Source organism: Nicotiana attenuata, unplaced genomic scaffold (assembly GCF_001879085.1).
Source record: "Nicotiana attenuata strain UT unplaced genomic scaffold, NIATTr2, whole genome shotgun sequence".
In the NCBI taxonomy this organism is placed as follows: Eukaryota; Viridiplantae; Streptophyta; class Magnoliopsida; order Solanales; family Solanaceae; genus Nicotiana; species Nicotiana attenuata.
Window position 1 is genome coordinate 149,832 of NW_017672677.1, and position 14,666 is coordinate 164,497.

The 14,666-nt window shown below is 36.9% G+C and overlaps 1 protein-coding gene across 1 annotated transcript; it reads left to right on the forward strand.

Annotated features, from left to right (window-relative positions):
- The first annotated feature begins 200 nt into the window (after nucleotides 1-200).
- LOC109214080 (steroid 5-alpha-reductase DET2-like) lies at nucleotides 201-4,033 on the forward strand. The gene is made up of 2 exons (XM_019377963.1): nucleotides 201-829; nucleotides 2,918-4,033. The coding sequence occupies exons 1-2, from the start codon at nucleotides 497-499 to the stop codon at nucleotides 3,386-3,388; spliced, it is 804 nt and encodes a 267-aa protein (XP_019233508.1). The 5' UTR covers nucleotides 201-496; the 3' UTR covers nucleotides 3,389-4,033.
- The last annotated feature ends 10,633 nt before the right edge of the window (nucleotides 4,034-14,666 follow it).

The following is a 14,666-nucleotide window of genomic DNA, read 5'->3' on the forward strand; positions in this document are numbered from 1 at the left end:
AATCGGGTAAGCGTACCACTTTTTAGAAAAAAAAAATTACCCCCCCCCCCCCACCCCCACCACTCCCCCCACCCCCCAAACCTTTTTGTTGGTCCGTTCTCATCAATGAGAAAGGAAAAAATGTTATCCACAAAGTCAGTGCAGGGATTAAGATTTTATTTTTATTATATATCTTTTTGTGTCTTATTTGCAGGGAGTTTTGAAGCTATGATAAAATTATCTCCGTATAATTTATATATCACGTATTTGTATAGTAAAAACATCTACTAATACTTGTATTAGGTACTGCCCTTTTTATCTTCTTGTGTCTTATTTCTTAACAAAGTATTTCACATTTTCTTCTTGGTCAGCCATTTGTAAGATGCTCTTGGCCTAACTACTTCAGTACCCATACATTTCATTGTTGTCTTTTTGTTCCCTTAATCCAATAAAAATACATCCACACATCCTAAAGAGAAAACAATAGAAAGATAGGAAAAATACCAGAGAGGAAGTGATGACCATGGCACAAATATTTAGAGCAATATTATTTCAAGAACCAAGTACAATTTTCATCAAAATCATGGTAATGATGAATTTAGTATTTTCTGCAATATTGGGTATTTCAGAAGGTTTTGGAATACAGAATCTTGAATATTCAAAGTTCTGGAATGTGAATTCTCAAAAGCAAGTCAAAACTAAGGTCCCAAGTAGAATTGGAATGCTTATAGCTTATACCCCTACTCTAATAGCATGTTTAAGTTTCTTTTGGATCTTCCCAAATGGTGGAATCAGATTTTTCATGCTCAACTCTGCTACTGCCATTCATTTCTTCAAAAGAGTTCTTGAGGTAATTACCCTTTTCTTTCCTTACTACTACTATTAAAGAATTTATGTTATATTTATCGATAATATATTTTTTTTTTTTTTACTATCATCAGTTCAATTTAATTGAGTACAACTGGTTTGTTACTCTAAAAAGGATATTATATCAAGTTTACTATGAAGAATTACTTTTTGACCTGAAGAGGGTTATTGAATCCCTTTTGTCATAAAATCATGTAAATAGGGCAGCCCTGATTTGAAATCCGATTTTATTATTCTAAGCAGACACGTGAAAACCTACAGCTTTTCTATTATAAAATTTTGGGAGAAGGGTCAAAAATGCCTCTCTACTATGTGAAAAATGATCATTTATGCCCTCCGTTACACTACTGGTCTATCATTACGCCGATGTTATAAAATTAGTACAAAAATACCGCTCCTTCGTTAGGACCCTCCACCATGGCCACACCATCTCACATGACATGGCGTTTCACTGAGATGGACACCACGTGGCATGCCACATCACTGTCCCAATCACATTTTACCCTCTTCTTCCACCTCTTCCACCAACACCTTTCCCTTCACCCTGTCTCCCAAAAGAGATTATCCGTATACACCACAGAAAAAAAAATGATTTTAAAGGAAGTTGTTTACTAATTCTATTGAGCAAGCAGAACACATAATAGATTGTTATCTGGACATATTGTACAAACAAAAAAAAGATTCTCCAGCATACATATGCACCTTATTAAAGTTGAGAAAGTGGAAAAGATAACTAGCCATCCAGAATTGTTTGAACAAATCATACGAAAACACAACATACATCCAATCGAGAAAAAAAAAAACTGAAAGTGGAAAAGACCAAAATATCACATTATATCCAAATGAAAAACGAAATAAACAAAACATTGTATCCAATTTTACCCACTTTAAGGGAAGAAAAAAAAGGGTCAGTAAAACGAATCCAACTAATATAACTGGGAACTCTTCATGAGCTTCAACTTACAAAATATCAATTCAAGCAAAAAAAAGGTGATGGTGGCGGTGGAAGAAGGAGAGGATAAAATATTGTTGGGACACTAATGTGACATGCCACATAACATCCATCTCAGCAAAATGCCAGGCCACGTGAGATGGTTGGCCATGGTGGAGAATCCTAACAGAGGAGAAGTATATTTGCATCAGTTTTATAACATCGAGGGAAATAGTTGACCAAAAGTATAACGGAGGGTATAAATAATCCTTTTCGCATAGTAGAGGGCCATTTTTGGCCCTTTTCCCTATATAAAAGTTGGTAAGAGACTCAGCTCCTGTTTGGCTATAGATTTTGGCTATTTTTTTTCAAAAAATTTTGAAAATATTGTTTGGGTATGAAATATGATCAGTTTTTGAAAAAAAATTTCAAGTACCCAAAAACTAGTTTAGGGCAGTTTTTGGATGAATTTTTTTTTCCACTCACAAAACTTCTACTTTCTTTTTTTTTAAATAAATTGCATGTCCAAACACAACTTCAACTTTCAATAATTATTTTTCAACACAACTTCAAAAGTCCTTTTTCAAGTTTTAACCAAATTTTATATCCAAACGCTAGCTAAGAGAGTAGTGTAATATTTCCTCACATTTGCTATCAAAGCTTATTCTAAAAGTACTAGCATCATGAAAGTTTAATAATAATTTAAGTTCTATGCACCGACAACATATAGATTTTTTATAATGTCAGTAATGGAGTCAGGAATTCTAATAAGGGATTTAAAAAATTTGAACCCGAGACCTAAAGTAATTTTTTAACTACCTTTACCAATAACGATAGACCCAGTATATTATCACAAGTGGGGTCTGGGGAGGGTAGTATTTACGCAGCCTTACTCCTACCTTGTGAAGGTAGAGAGACAGTTTTCGGAAAACCTTCGGCTCAGTAAAATCAAAATTTACAGCAATTATGACAAAGAACTATGGAAAGAGAAATAATAGCAACGTCCAAAAAATATAAAATCGAACCAAAGAATACCAATGACCTAAAAATAGGGATCACGAGGATAACGCTAGTCCTAAAGGTACGATAGGAAATGTCTTATGTCAAGAGAATTCAAATTTTTTTTATGTATTTTTGCAGGTTCTGTTTGTACACAAATACAGTGGTGCCATGGCTATGAACTCTGCAATTACTATCTCCTCATCCTACTTAATGGCCTTTTCAAGCTTGATATATATTCAACACTTGACTGAAGGATCATCAGACCCAAATATTGATTTGAAGTATCTTGGTTTTATTGTATTTTTAGTGGGAATTATTGGCAATTTTTACTACCATTTTCTCCTTTCTAATATGAGAAAAAAGGGTGAAAATGGCTATAAGATTCCCAAAGGTGGCCTATTTAACCTAGTTATATGCCCTCATTACCTTTTTGAGATTGTCACATTTTTTGGGTTTTCTCTTATTAGCCAAACTTTATTTTCTTTTTCTTCTACAATAGGCGCAGTATTTTATTTGACGGGGAGGAGTTATGCTACTAGGAAATGGTACATTTCCAAATTCGAAGATTTCCCTAGAAATGTCAAGGCTTTAATACCTTTTGTATTTTAAATGAATTTCTTGTATATCAGAGCTGCTATGATCAATTAAGATATTGTATATGGTCAAAATCGGGCTGGCCTAATTTTGTATGACTAATCGAAATCGGGGTGGCAGATCAGGGCTCAGCCTCGGTAATATCAAACCATGGTGCGAAGGTAAGTCGGTGAGCTCGTGGATCAATGACCGATCAAGATCGAGACTAGCTGGGATCGAGACCAAAGCAAGAAAGAGATCAAAGGGAGCATGCTAAGTCGAATAACAGAAAGCCGAGATATCCGTGGTCAGGCACACACTTGTACAGGTCCCTTTCAATACCACGGAAAGCATCCCTATTAATCAGGTAAACCTAGGTTAACACTGCTTCAGACCATAAAGACTTTTGAAGATTCATCTCAAAGGAAGGTGCCCTAATAACTTCCAATAAATGTCTCTTTTTCCATTCTGCAACCCCATTTTGCTGTGGGGAGGATCGTGACGGAATCTCGGCACGTATCAAGTCAGGATCGGTTATCTAGTCTATCAAGGGATTTGCTTCTGTAATTAGAATTGTACCGTAAATAGAACTCCTCTACTATATAAAGAGGGTCCCAAACATTCTGTAGGCATCATACATTCACGCATAACCAAGCAATATATTACATTCTTTATCTCTTACCAGCTCTATTGTTCAGTTCATACTATTGGTCTCCATGGCGAGAACGACAATATTGCCGCCCGGGAAACGGAGTACCTCGAGTCAACCCCGATGGAGTTCTGGCCGTGGACCCAATCGACGTCAGCTCCTATATTGCCATTAATGGGAATTTGGGCGTCGATCCTGAAAGTAGCTTCTGCAGAGATGCTCGAATAGCCGATCAGAATGCACAGGGCGGTAAGAAGGCGGGATTAGCCTTCAAATGATATTCGAAATGTTGCAGACTCAACAAGCTGCAATAGCACAACTCCAGAATTAGAATCGTACACCAAGCAGGATCGAGCTCGAGCCATCATAAAAAAATATTCATAGAGCCGAATCGGTGCGAAAGAGATCAAATGGAGGAGAACTGGAGACCAACCCATCTATCGTAAAAATGCTCGAAGAACTGACGAACGGAATCGAGACAGGGGAGAAGAAGATCGAGGAAAATTATAAGAAGGTGGAATCTTATAACTCTAGGGTCGACCATATCCCGGGCATCCCCGGTATTGAAAGGACTTGATTCCAAAAAGTTTGTCCAAAAGCAATTCGCCCCGAGTGCGGCTCCGAAGCCAATGCCTAAGAAGTTCTGTATGCCCGAGATTCCGAAGTATAACAGGATGACAGATCCAAACGAACACATCACCTCTTATACGTGCGCTATTAAGGAAAATGACTTGGAAGATGATGAGATTGAGTCCGTATTGCTGAATAAATTCCGGGAGACTCTATCGAAGAGTGCTATGATATAGTACCACAATTTACCACCTAATTCTATTGATTCATTTGCTATGCTTGTAGATTATTTTGTAAAGGCACACGCCGGAGCTATTATGGTTGCCACAATGGACCTTTTTCAAGGTAAGACAAAAAGACAACAAGATGCTCAGGGAATTCGTATCTCAATTCCACATGGAGCGGATGGATTTGCCACAAGTTACCGACGATTGGGCTGTTCAAGATTTTACTCAAGGTTTCAATACTCGAAGTTCCGTAGCGTCACAACAACTGAAATAGAATTTGATCAAATATCCAGCTGTCACTTGGGCCGATTCGGTTTATCCTAACAGGCCCGTGGAAAGAGTTAAAAGGGACTTTGACCAGGAACCACAGTCGAACAGAGATCGATATCAGCCATACGATGGAGATCGGAGAAATAATGGCCCTGTATGCAATCCCATTAGGAATGATAGAAGGAATGATCGGGACGGAGCTCCCGAGGGCTCATGAGCAAAAGTGGTTTCGATAGGGACGTCGTGTCCAAAGAATCACCTCGATTGCCAGAATATAATTTCAACGTAGATACTTCCGCCATAGTGTCGGCCATTGGACGTATCAAAGATACTAGGTGGCCTCGACCTCTATAGACCGATCTGGACCAGAGAAATCCAAACCATTTATGCAAGTATCATGGCACCCATGGCCATAAAATAGAAGATTGCAGACAGCTAAGGGAGGAAGTAACCCGATTGTTCAACGAGGGACACCTTCGGGAATTCTTAAGTGATCGAGCTAAGAACCACTTCAAAAACAGGGATTCGAACAGACAGAACGAGCGGGAGGAGCCGCAAAACGTGATTCACACGATCGTCAGAGGAGTCGATATTCCTCAAGGATCGGTATTTAAATGCACCAAGATGACAATCACAAGGGAAAAGCGAACACGAGACTACTTACCGGTAGAGACTTTGTCTTTCAATGACGATGATGCAGAAGGGATCGAACAACCTCATAACAATGAGCTGGTAATATTGATCCAGGTAGCTCAGCCAACATTATTTGATCGAGGGTTGTAGAACAACACGGCCTTCAAGGTCAAATTGTGCCCGCAACCCGAGTACTTAACGGCTTCAACATGGCGAGTGAAACCACCAAAGATGAAATTATTTTGCTAGTGAACGTGGCCGGAACCATCCAGGAAATGAAGTTCCATGTAATCGAGGGTTATATGAGGTACAATGCCTTGCTCGGAAGGCCTTGGATCCATAACATGAGGGCAGTACCCTCGACCCTTCACCAAGTTCTGAAGTTCCCGACATCTGAGGGAGTCAAAAACAGTGTGCGGGGAGCAGCCCGCCGCCAAGGAGATGTTCGCAATCGATGAAGTGATACCGGTGTCAACACTTTCTTTAGCAAAGGGATCGGATTCAAAGGGAAAGCAAGAGGCTAAATAGCAACCACAGACACCAGCTTCGACCCAACCGGAGAAGCGAGAGACCGATGAGGACGACTACTATGGGATACCTCGATCTTTCGTAGTTCCTGATAACTCTGATGCCACCAAATCAACGTTCGAAGAGCTGGAATAAATCACACTGATCAAACATCAGCCACAATGAAATGTATACCTGGGCACGAGGCTAACCCCCGAGCTCAAGAAAAAACTTATTCATTTCCTTAAGCTAACATGAATTGCTTTGCTTGGTCCCACCTCGATATCACAGGGATCCCTACGGAAATTACCATTCACAAGCTGAGCGTGGATCCTAAATTCCGCCCGTGAAGAAAAAAAGGAGGCCCCAGTCCGATATTAAACATGCCTTCTTCAAGGAAGAGGTAACCAAACTTCTCAATTAGGATCCATTCGAGAGGTAAAGTATCCCGAATGGCTGACAAACGTACTGCTAGTCCCTAAGAAGGGAAACAAACTTAGAATGTGTGTAGATTATAAAGACCAAAATAAGGCATGCCCCAATGATTCTTTTCCTTTGCCTAACATCGATCGTATGATCGATGCCACGGCCGGGTACAACCAAATGCAAATGAAGCCGGGAGACCAGGAAAAAACTTTGTTCATCACGAAGTAGCACGACACCTATTGTTACAAAGTAATGCCATTCGGACTAAAAATGATGGTGCAACCTATTAACGCCTAGTAAATCGAATATTGAAAGAACAAATAGGGAAATCTATGTAAGTTTATATTGGTGACATTCTAGTTAAGTCCCTGGGAGCAGAGGACCATTTAAGGCATTTGCAGGAAAGCTTCGATATACTAAGGAAGTATAATATGAAGCTCAACCCAAAAAAGTGCGCATTCGGGGTTGCCTCGGGCAAGTTTCTCGGCTTTATGGTATCTAATTGGGGGATCGAGATCAACCCCGATAAAATCAAAGCTATCAAGGATATCAAGGTCGTAGATAATGTAAAGGCCGTGGAGAGGCTAACCAGGCGCATAGTCGCTCTAGAGCGATTCATTTCGTGGTCCTCAAACCAGATTCACCGATTCTTCTCGCTGCTTAGGAAGAAGAACAATTTTGCATGGACCCCGAAATATCAGTAGGCCTTGGAAGAACTAAAGCAGTACTTATCGAGCCCGCCGCTGCTTCATACCCTGAAAATGGACGAACAACTTTACTTGTACTTAGTAGTCTCGGAGATAGCGGTAAGTGGAGTCCTGGTCCGAGAAGAACAAGGTACGCAATTCCCTATCTATTATGTTAGTCGGACCTTAGGTGAGGCCGAGACTAGATATCCACACTTAGAAAAATTAGTCTCGCGCCCCTTTTTCTCGCAAAATTGTGTTTCGACACGTGACAACTCTTTTAAAGGAAGGTGTTAAAGGAGAGAGTCGCCACCTAACGGATTTAAGGTGCGTTAGGCACCTATTTGCAAATAACTCTTTTTGACTAGTTTGTGTCACTAAAGATCGGGTAAGGGCTCGAAATTACCTCGAAGAGAAGGTGTTAGGCACTCTTCGAGGTCCACAGCTGTGGGTCCCGGCCGAACTTAAATTATGAATTAGTCTATGTGATCAAATAAACGAAGAGAGAGCACACAAATTTAAGAAGTTTATTATAAACATATTTTGAATAAAGGGCACAACTATTTTGATTCTAGTCGAAAAAGAAAGAAAGCGAGGGGGGGGGGTCCTAAGTTTTTTAGCCTAGAGGATCACCCCGTGCAACATAAATAATACTTCGTAACTCCCTCCAGATGGGGTGTTACTCGTATTATTCAGCGGGCACAGACTATCATCTCCTGCTACCCGATTACTATCTTTAAGTTGTTACCTAAAGCGTAATAGTTCAATTATAACTCGTACCCTATGCGTGCACTACCCGTCCCATGCCTACGGTCCAGGAGGCATTTGGACCTCTATTTTGGGTGGTTCTAGACCTAATTTAGGTTGCACAAAAATGAGAAAACTAGGCGACATACAAAACAAGTTGGATTTCACATAAAAGCAGTTAAGGGCTCAAGTTAGCTTTCACACTTAGACAACAAATGCACGCAAACAAAGACAGTTTCAAAATTCAGGTGAGTTAAAGTCATTAAATCCTATAGACATATTTTTTATGTGATCTTGGAGTTCAAACATGCAGTCAGTTTCAGATGTAAGGTGCTATTTTAGAGGCATGCTTTCTGAATAACTATATATTTCAGGGAGTCTAGTATTACGTACTGATTACTAAAATTACAGATTATAAGTGTTTAAACCTATAGACATGATATCTAGATGCAGTAGTCGGGCAATGATTAGTAGTGATAGCCATGGAAGACATTCAGAATTACTTAATCTGCTCCTATAGGCATGCTTTCTAAAGGTTGACAGTTTGAGCTGATTTTATACATATTTAGCTCCTATAGGCATGCTTTCTAGATAGACAGTGTGACGTAGCAGTGAATCTAAGTAATTAAAATCCTATAGGTATGATATCTATTAAGCGTGGTGCGGATTGGAAGGGGTGTTATTAGCATTCATTCTCTATAGGCATGATATCTAATAATCGGACAGAAGTAGACATAAGAGCAGGTAAAATATGTAGTCCAACGAATCATGCTTTTGAATAATGTGCAGATATTAGGCAAGTTGAGTGAAGTGTGTGATTTCCTATAGGCATGGTTTCTAAGTTGACAAAGCAGATATTATACATCCTATAGGCATGCTTTCTAGTGAATAACCGAGTAGTCATGCAAAGTGCTTACTTCATGCTATCTATAACCACGCAACAGTAGACATAGCGTCTGAATAGTAAACAAGTAGGGTGTGTGTGCTTATCCTAATATCATGATTTCTATAGGGCTTATATAATTTAATAACACATATAGCAAACACATTGTCAAGTCCTATAGGCATGTTATCTACCATGGCATGTAGATTTAGAATTCTACCCATTCTCTTTTCACTAACACCCCAATTGTTTATACAAAGTATTATTACAGACCCAGATTAACAAGTAAAATAGTAATATTACATGGCAATAGACAGGCCTATATTAGGCCCAAATACACAACTAAACCCCCAGCCTTGCTGGGCCTTCAACATCATATCCAACAGGCTTCAACATAGCCCAGAAGTCATAGCCAATTAAACCCAGAAAACGATCTTCATTTACACAAAGAATAGCCAAAACCCAGTAGCCAAAGTGATCAATAGTCCCAGGAAGACAACCATTTACACAAGCCAATTGGCTTGTCCAGTAGGTGGAAAGGGTGCACAGTTGAGCAATTGGGAAAAGTGGCAAAGAACCTTGGCCCCTAGTGCGTCAGAGTTCCCAAGGGCTTCAAGAACCTAGGGCAGTGCTCACACTAGGGAGGTTGATAGAGGAGACTTAGGGGGAAGAGCTTTGGCTTTCAGCCAACTCCAGAATTGAACTCATGACAGAAAAACAACTAGTGAAAATAATACTAAAATAATAGGTTTGGAAAAAGGCATTTGCAAACTTACATGATAATCACATAATGAACATAAACTAGCATATTGGCAGGGTAACATATTGACGAAGCTTGTGTGTATATGATTTGCTGCTCGTACTCTGTCAAATTCTAGTATAGTTTATGATATCGTCCCACAGAGATTGGACAATCTAAGCTACAGACTTGTAATATTTTAACTACTATTTGAGAGAACCAAATTGATGAAAGGTGTGTTTGGAATTATAAATTAAGGCAAATTTCTTCCGAAAAGTTTATATTTAAAAAGAGTTGGGAATCGTTGAATTCACTTGATATATCATTACAATAAAATTTCAGTTTTATACGTATTTCTCTAAAGAATAATTGCTTATTGCTAATACAATTATATTTTTACACTAAGAAATAAACAAATAATTAACACTCCGTGAGGTTATGTCAATTAATTAATTTAAAACTAGTGACGATTAAACTGAAATATCTTGCCTGAATTGTGCTCAAGTGTAGTAAAAACTTCGTGAGAATATTTTTACTAGAAAATCAATAATCTTGCCTTCAACAATTTCTCCGTGAGAACTAAAACTGAGGAAAGCAAGATTACAGGCTTGAAACAATAATCTTACTAAAAATTATTTTAACTCTAATATTTTGTGCTCAAGTGTAGTAAAAACTTCGTGAGAATATTTTTACTAGAAAATCAATAATCTTGCCTTCAACAATTCCTCCGTGAGAATTAAAACTGAGGAAAGCAAGATTATAGACTTGAAATAATAATCTTATTAAAAATTACTTTCACTCTAATATTCTATTCATCAGTTATTATATATTAATTTTGCTCCGTGAGAATTACAAAATTAATATAAGAATAACTTAGATATAAAATATGTAGATGTGATAATAATGATTAAAAAATCATCATTCCATCACAATATGAAATGTATATAGAGTTTCAGGCCAAGAATGTATTGAAACTGAGATAGTATTATAATTATATCAAGCTTCATCAACTATCCCAACAAAAAGAAATTACTCCATTATGAAGTAAGAAAAGCTAAAAAATACTTTCAAAGGATTAAGAATATTTTTACTACAAAGAGAAATATTAGAGGAAGAGACCAATATTACTCTTCTCTTTCTCTCTAGAAACTTAGAAAAAACTAGATAGAAAATTGGATACAAAGAGGGATGCTTTTTCATCTACAAACATATGGCTATTTATAGAAAAATTCCTACAAGGCCTTGGTGAGAAATTGCAATATAATATTAATATATCATATGGCCTTGATGAGAAATTGATATGGCAATTTGTCTTGATAGATTGGTGAGAATTTACCATAACTTTGTATCTCTTGACTTTGTCTAGTCTTATATGAAATTGTCACGGATGCATCATTCTCCCCTTGAGCTGTAGTTTCTTTCTTTTTCTCTTTTTCCATGTATTCTTTTTCCTGCAAGAATTGTTAGAAAAGTGCGTGAATAGGATATAAATTGGTCATGTTTTATATCTAAAATATTATATTTCTTTATTAAAATATAAGAATAATTTATATCCATCAAATATCCCCACACTTGAATTTTTGCTCGTCCTCGAGGAAAAGAATTTTGAAAAAGATATATTACTATATTTGTTTTTTTTAAATTATGGCTACTCTTGTAAAATGAAAATGTAATCAAATAAAATCTATCATGCTTTCAAACTTTATAAATTTTCTATATTCATCAAATCTTTACCTTGTTTTTACTTTTATTTTTATTCAACAAAAATTGTACCTTCTTTCTTTTTGAGACTTCTCTCAAATTGATAACTTTATGATCATTTGCATTGAGTATTCCTCATCTTTGTCCGTAGGCTTGCCCTTTATGTCTATCTCCACTAATGTAGACTAAACACTGATTTCTAAAATCTTTTAGGACTTTTTCTGGCTTGTAATGTTGGCTTCAGGCTGGTAGGTTAAAGGTTATATTTGTAGTGACTTGCCTTTTTCAGTTTTGGAGTAGAATATTTCTAAGATCGGACTTTCCAAATATTTGCTATTGATTTATTTTTTTACTTATAATGCTTGAACATAAGGTCAATCTCTCCCTTTTTTTTCTTCTTTTCTTTAATTCTGATTCTTTTTCAAAATGAGCTCCAAACTTATTTTCTGAAAAAGGACTTTTCAAATCATAAGCATGAATGTGATATTTAAATTTGGGCATACTTAGGTATCAAAAGAAAAAATTAGGTCTTCAAGCTTCAAAATAGGTGCTAGGGAAATTTTTTTGTAGTAAATTTTTGTGCAATATCTAAGAAAAGACTGAGGTAAACAAAGAAAGCCTAAATTCATATCAAAAAGTAGTGTTGTCTAGGATTTCGCCTCAAAAGACATATGGGGCAGGTTCTAGCATATAGATTATAAGTTCTACTTGCTTTTTGATCATAATGCTTCTCAATCTCAGAATGTCTTGCCAAGTAATGAAGATATTTATTCTTGCCTTCATAAAAATAAACTTAAAAACAAGAAAGTTATGTGATAAATATAAAAAATATCTATTTGACATAGAATGATAAGAGTTTTATTTTGATAAATTAACACTTTACAAGAGGCATAATTATTAAAAAAATCTAATATATATATATATCTTTTTGGCTTTCAAATATACAACTGCAGAAGAAAGCTTGAAAGAAACTGCAGCCACACACCTTTTGCGTATAAATAACAAGTCTAGTTTGTATATAAACTAGAAAATTACATGTGCCAACATATGAATTACATTACTAAATGGTTAACCAACCAGTTACTTAGGCATACCGATCACCATGGAGTTACTCCTGTGTAGGTGACTCTGTTTTTGTAGAGGCCTTCATGAGATGTTCTGGTTGTACAATAACCTGGATATTAACCAGATCAATTGATTAAGCATGTAACTATTTAAATCTATGTTGGACTTATGAGGCTCCATTGCTTCACCCTCAATGGCTACGGGTAAGGAACCATAGTTCTGAGTTTAATGTCGCCAGCTCGACTTATTAATTGTAGACTTCATCAATCTATTAAAGTGATAGATGGTTGTTGCTCAAAATGCCCTCCAAAAACTATAATTTTAAACCTTNCTTTGCAAGTATTAATGCAATTTTACCAAAAAGCATAATTAATATCATTGAAATATTTACTGTAAATTCCAGGCTATATATAATGACAAGTGGAAGCAAAATAGATTAAAAAAATTATTATCCATCCATATTATCCACAAAAAAATTTATTGGATAATGAATTTTTTAAAAATAAAAAAAATATGAATAAGATCCATTATCTACTTAAAAGATGGATAACAAATGAGTTCAACTTTTATATTTGTAAAGACTCAAATTTGTTTCTCAAGTTTGGGTGACTAGGAATTCTACCAAAAGTGATTATATTCAAAAAACCATGGATAATATAGATATTCATGTCATCCGTCGGTTAACCCATTTTCTATCCGTATTTAATATGGGTCAGTAGAGGCGTATCCAGGATTTTAATACCATGGGTGTACTATTATCTTTGAGATAAAATGTTTGGTTTCATTATAGAAAATTTTATGGTGACGGCAAGTTGACGAGCAAACTATATTTACAAAAAATATCATTCACTTTATAATTGTCCTCGACGAGTTTATATACTTTGAAACTGTTGGCCCAAGAACAGGTGAAGTTTTGAAGAATGACAAATGAACTCAGTCATGGACCAGGTCCATCTTGTGAAGCACAGTCATGATCAACCTATACATGTGAGATGCACGTGAAGGAGATAAGTCCTACTGATAAAGCAGCAATATCTCCTGATCTGATCGAAAAGGTTGCATATTAGATAAGGAGAGAAAGTCTCCTTATATGAAGAGAACACAATCCAGGATAAAGATAGTGTTAGAGTTTGATATCATCCTGAACTCTTCTGCGATAGAAGAGCAGCAATTGAGTCCCAACCAAACTCTGATTACTAACCTATTAATTAACAGTGATTGTCTCTTTTACATGTATTGCACAAACGCAGAAGTTAAACTAAATTGAGAGCAAAAGAGCAAGGCAATTTTGCAAGCAATTTATGTGAGATTTGAGTGTCACGACCCAAAATCCACTAAGGGTCGTGATGGCGCCGGACACTGCTGTCAAGCAAGCCAACCAAGTTACTTAATCTAATTCTCGTTTTAATATTTCTGAAATCTATGTTTTTCCTTCAAGATTAGCAATATTAAAGAATATAGTCTCAAATCAAATTTAAATGATAAGCAGTTAATACAATACTTCAAACTATCCCAGAACCCGGTGTCACAAGTGCATGAGCATCTACTGATAGGGAAGTAAAATACAGCATCCGTCCAGAATACAATGGACAGAGAATAAATACAATGTACTGAAGAGGGCTATACTAGCTGCGGCCCGCCTCGAATAGTGCAACTCACCTAGCCCCAAATCATTCGCGCTGCTACGCCCAGTGGGCTGCTAGAAATAGATATACCTGTGCAACAAAAATGCACAGAAGTGAAGTATGAGTACATAAACAACGTGTACTCAATGAGTATCCCGCCTAATCTCGAAGAAGTAGAGACGAGAGGGTCAACTTTGACACTTACTAGCGGTCCAATGATAACATACTAAATGTGTGAGGAAATCAAGAATTTTATATAACAATTCTAACTCGCAAAGCTGTAAAACAGGCAATACACCTTCAACAAATAATAAAGGATTTTCAAGGTTTACTTTTCTTTATTTAATAAATTTATCTCAAGCCATGAAAGGCAGCATCAACGTATAAAATTCTCAGGCAACGATATATAAATCATGCGCAAATCATGCCGAGGCGACGGCCCGCTCTAACAGAAATGAAATGTGCACTTGCCAAGGGTCGACGGCACGCCTATAGATGCATCTATTTAATCTGCCGAGGCATTCGGCCCGTTCCAAAATAAACACATCGAGACATTCAGTCAACAAGCCAACATGGGGCAATTATT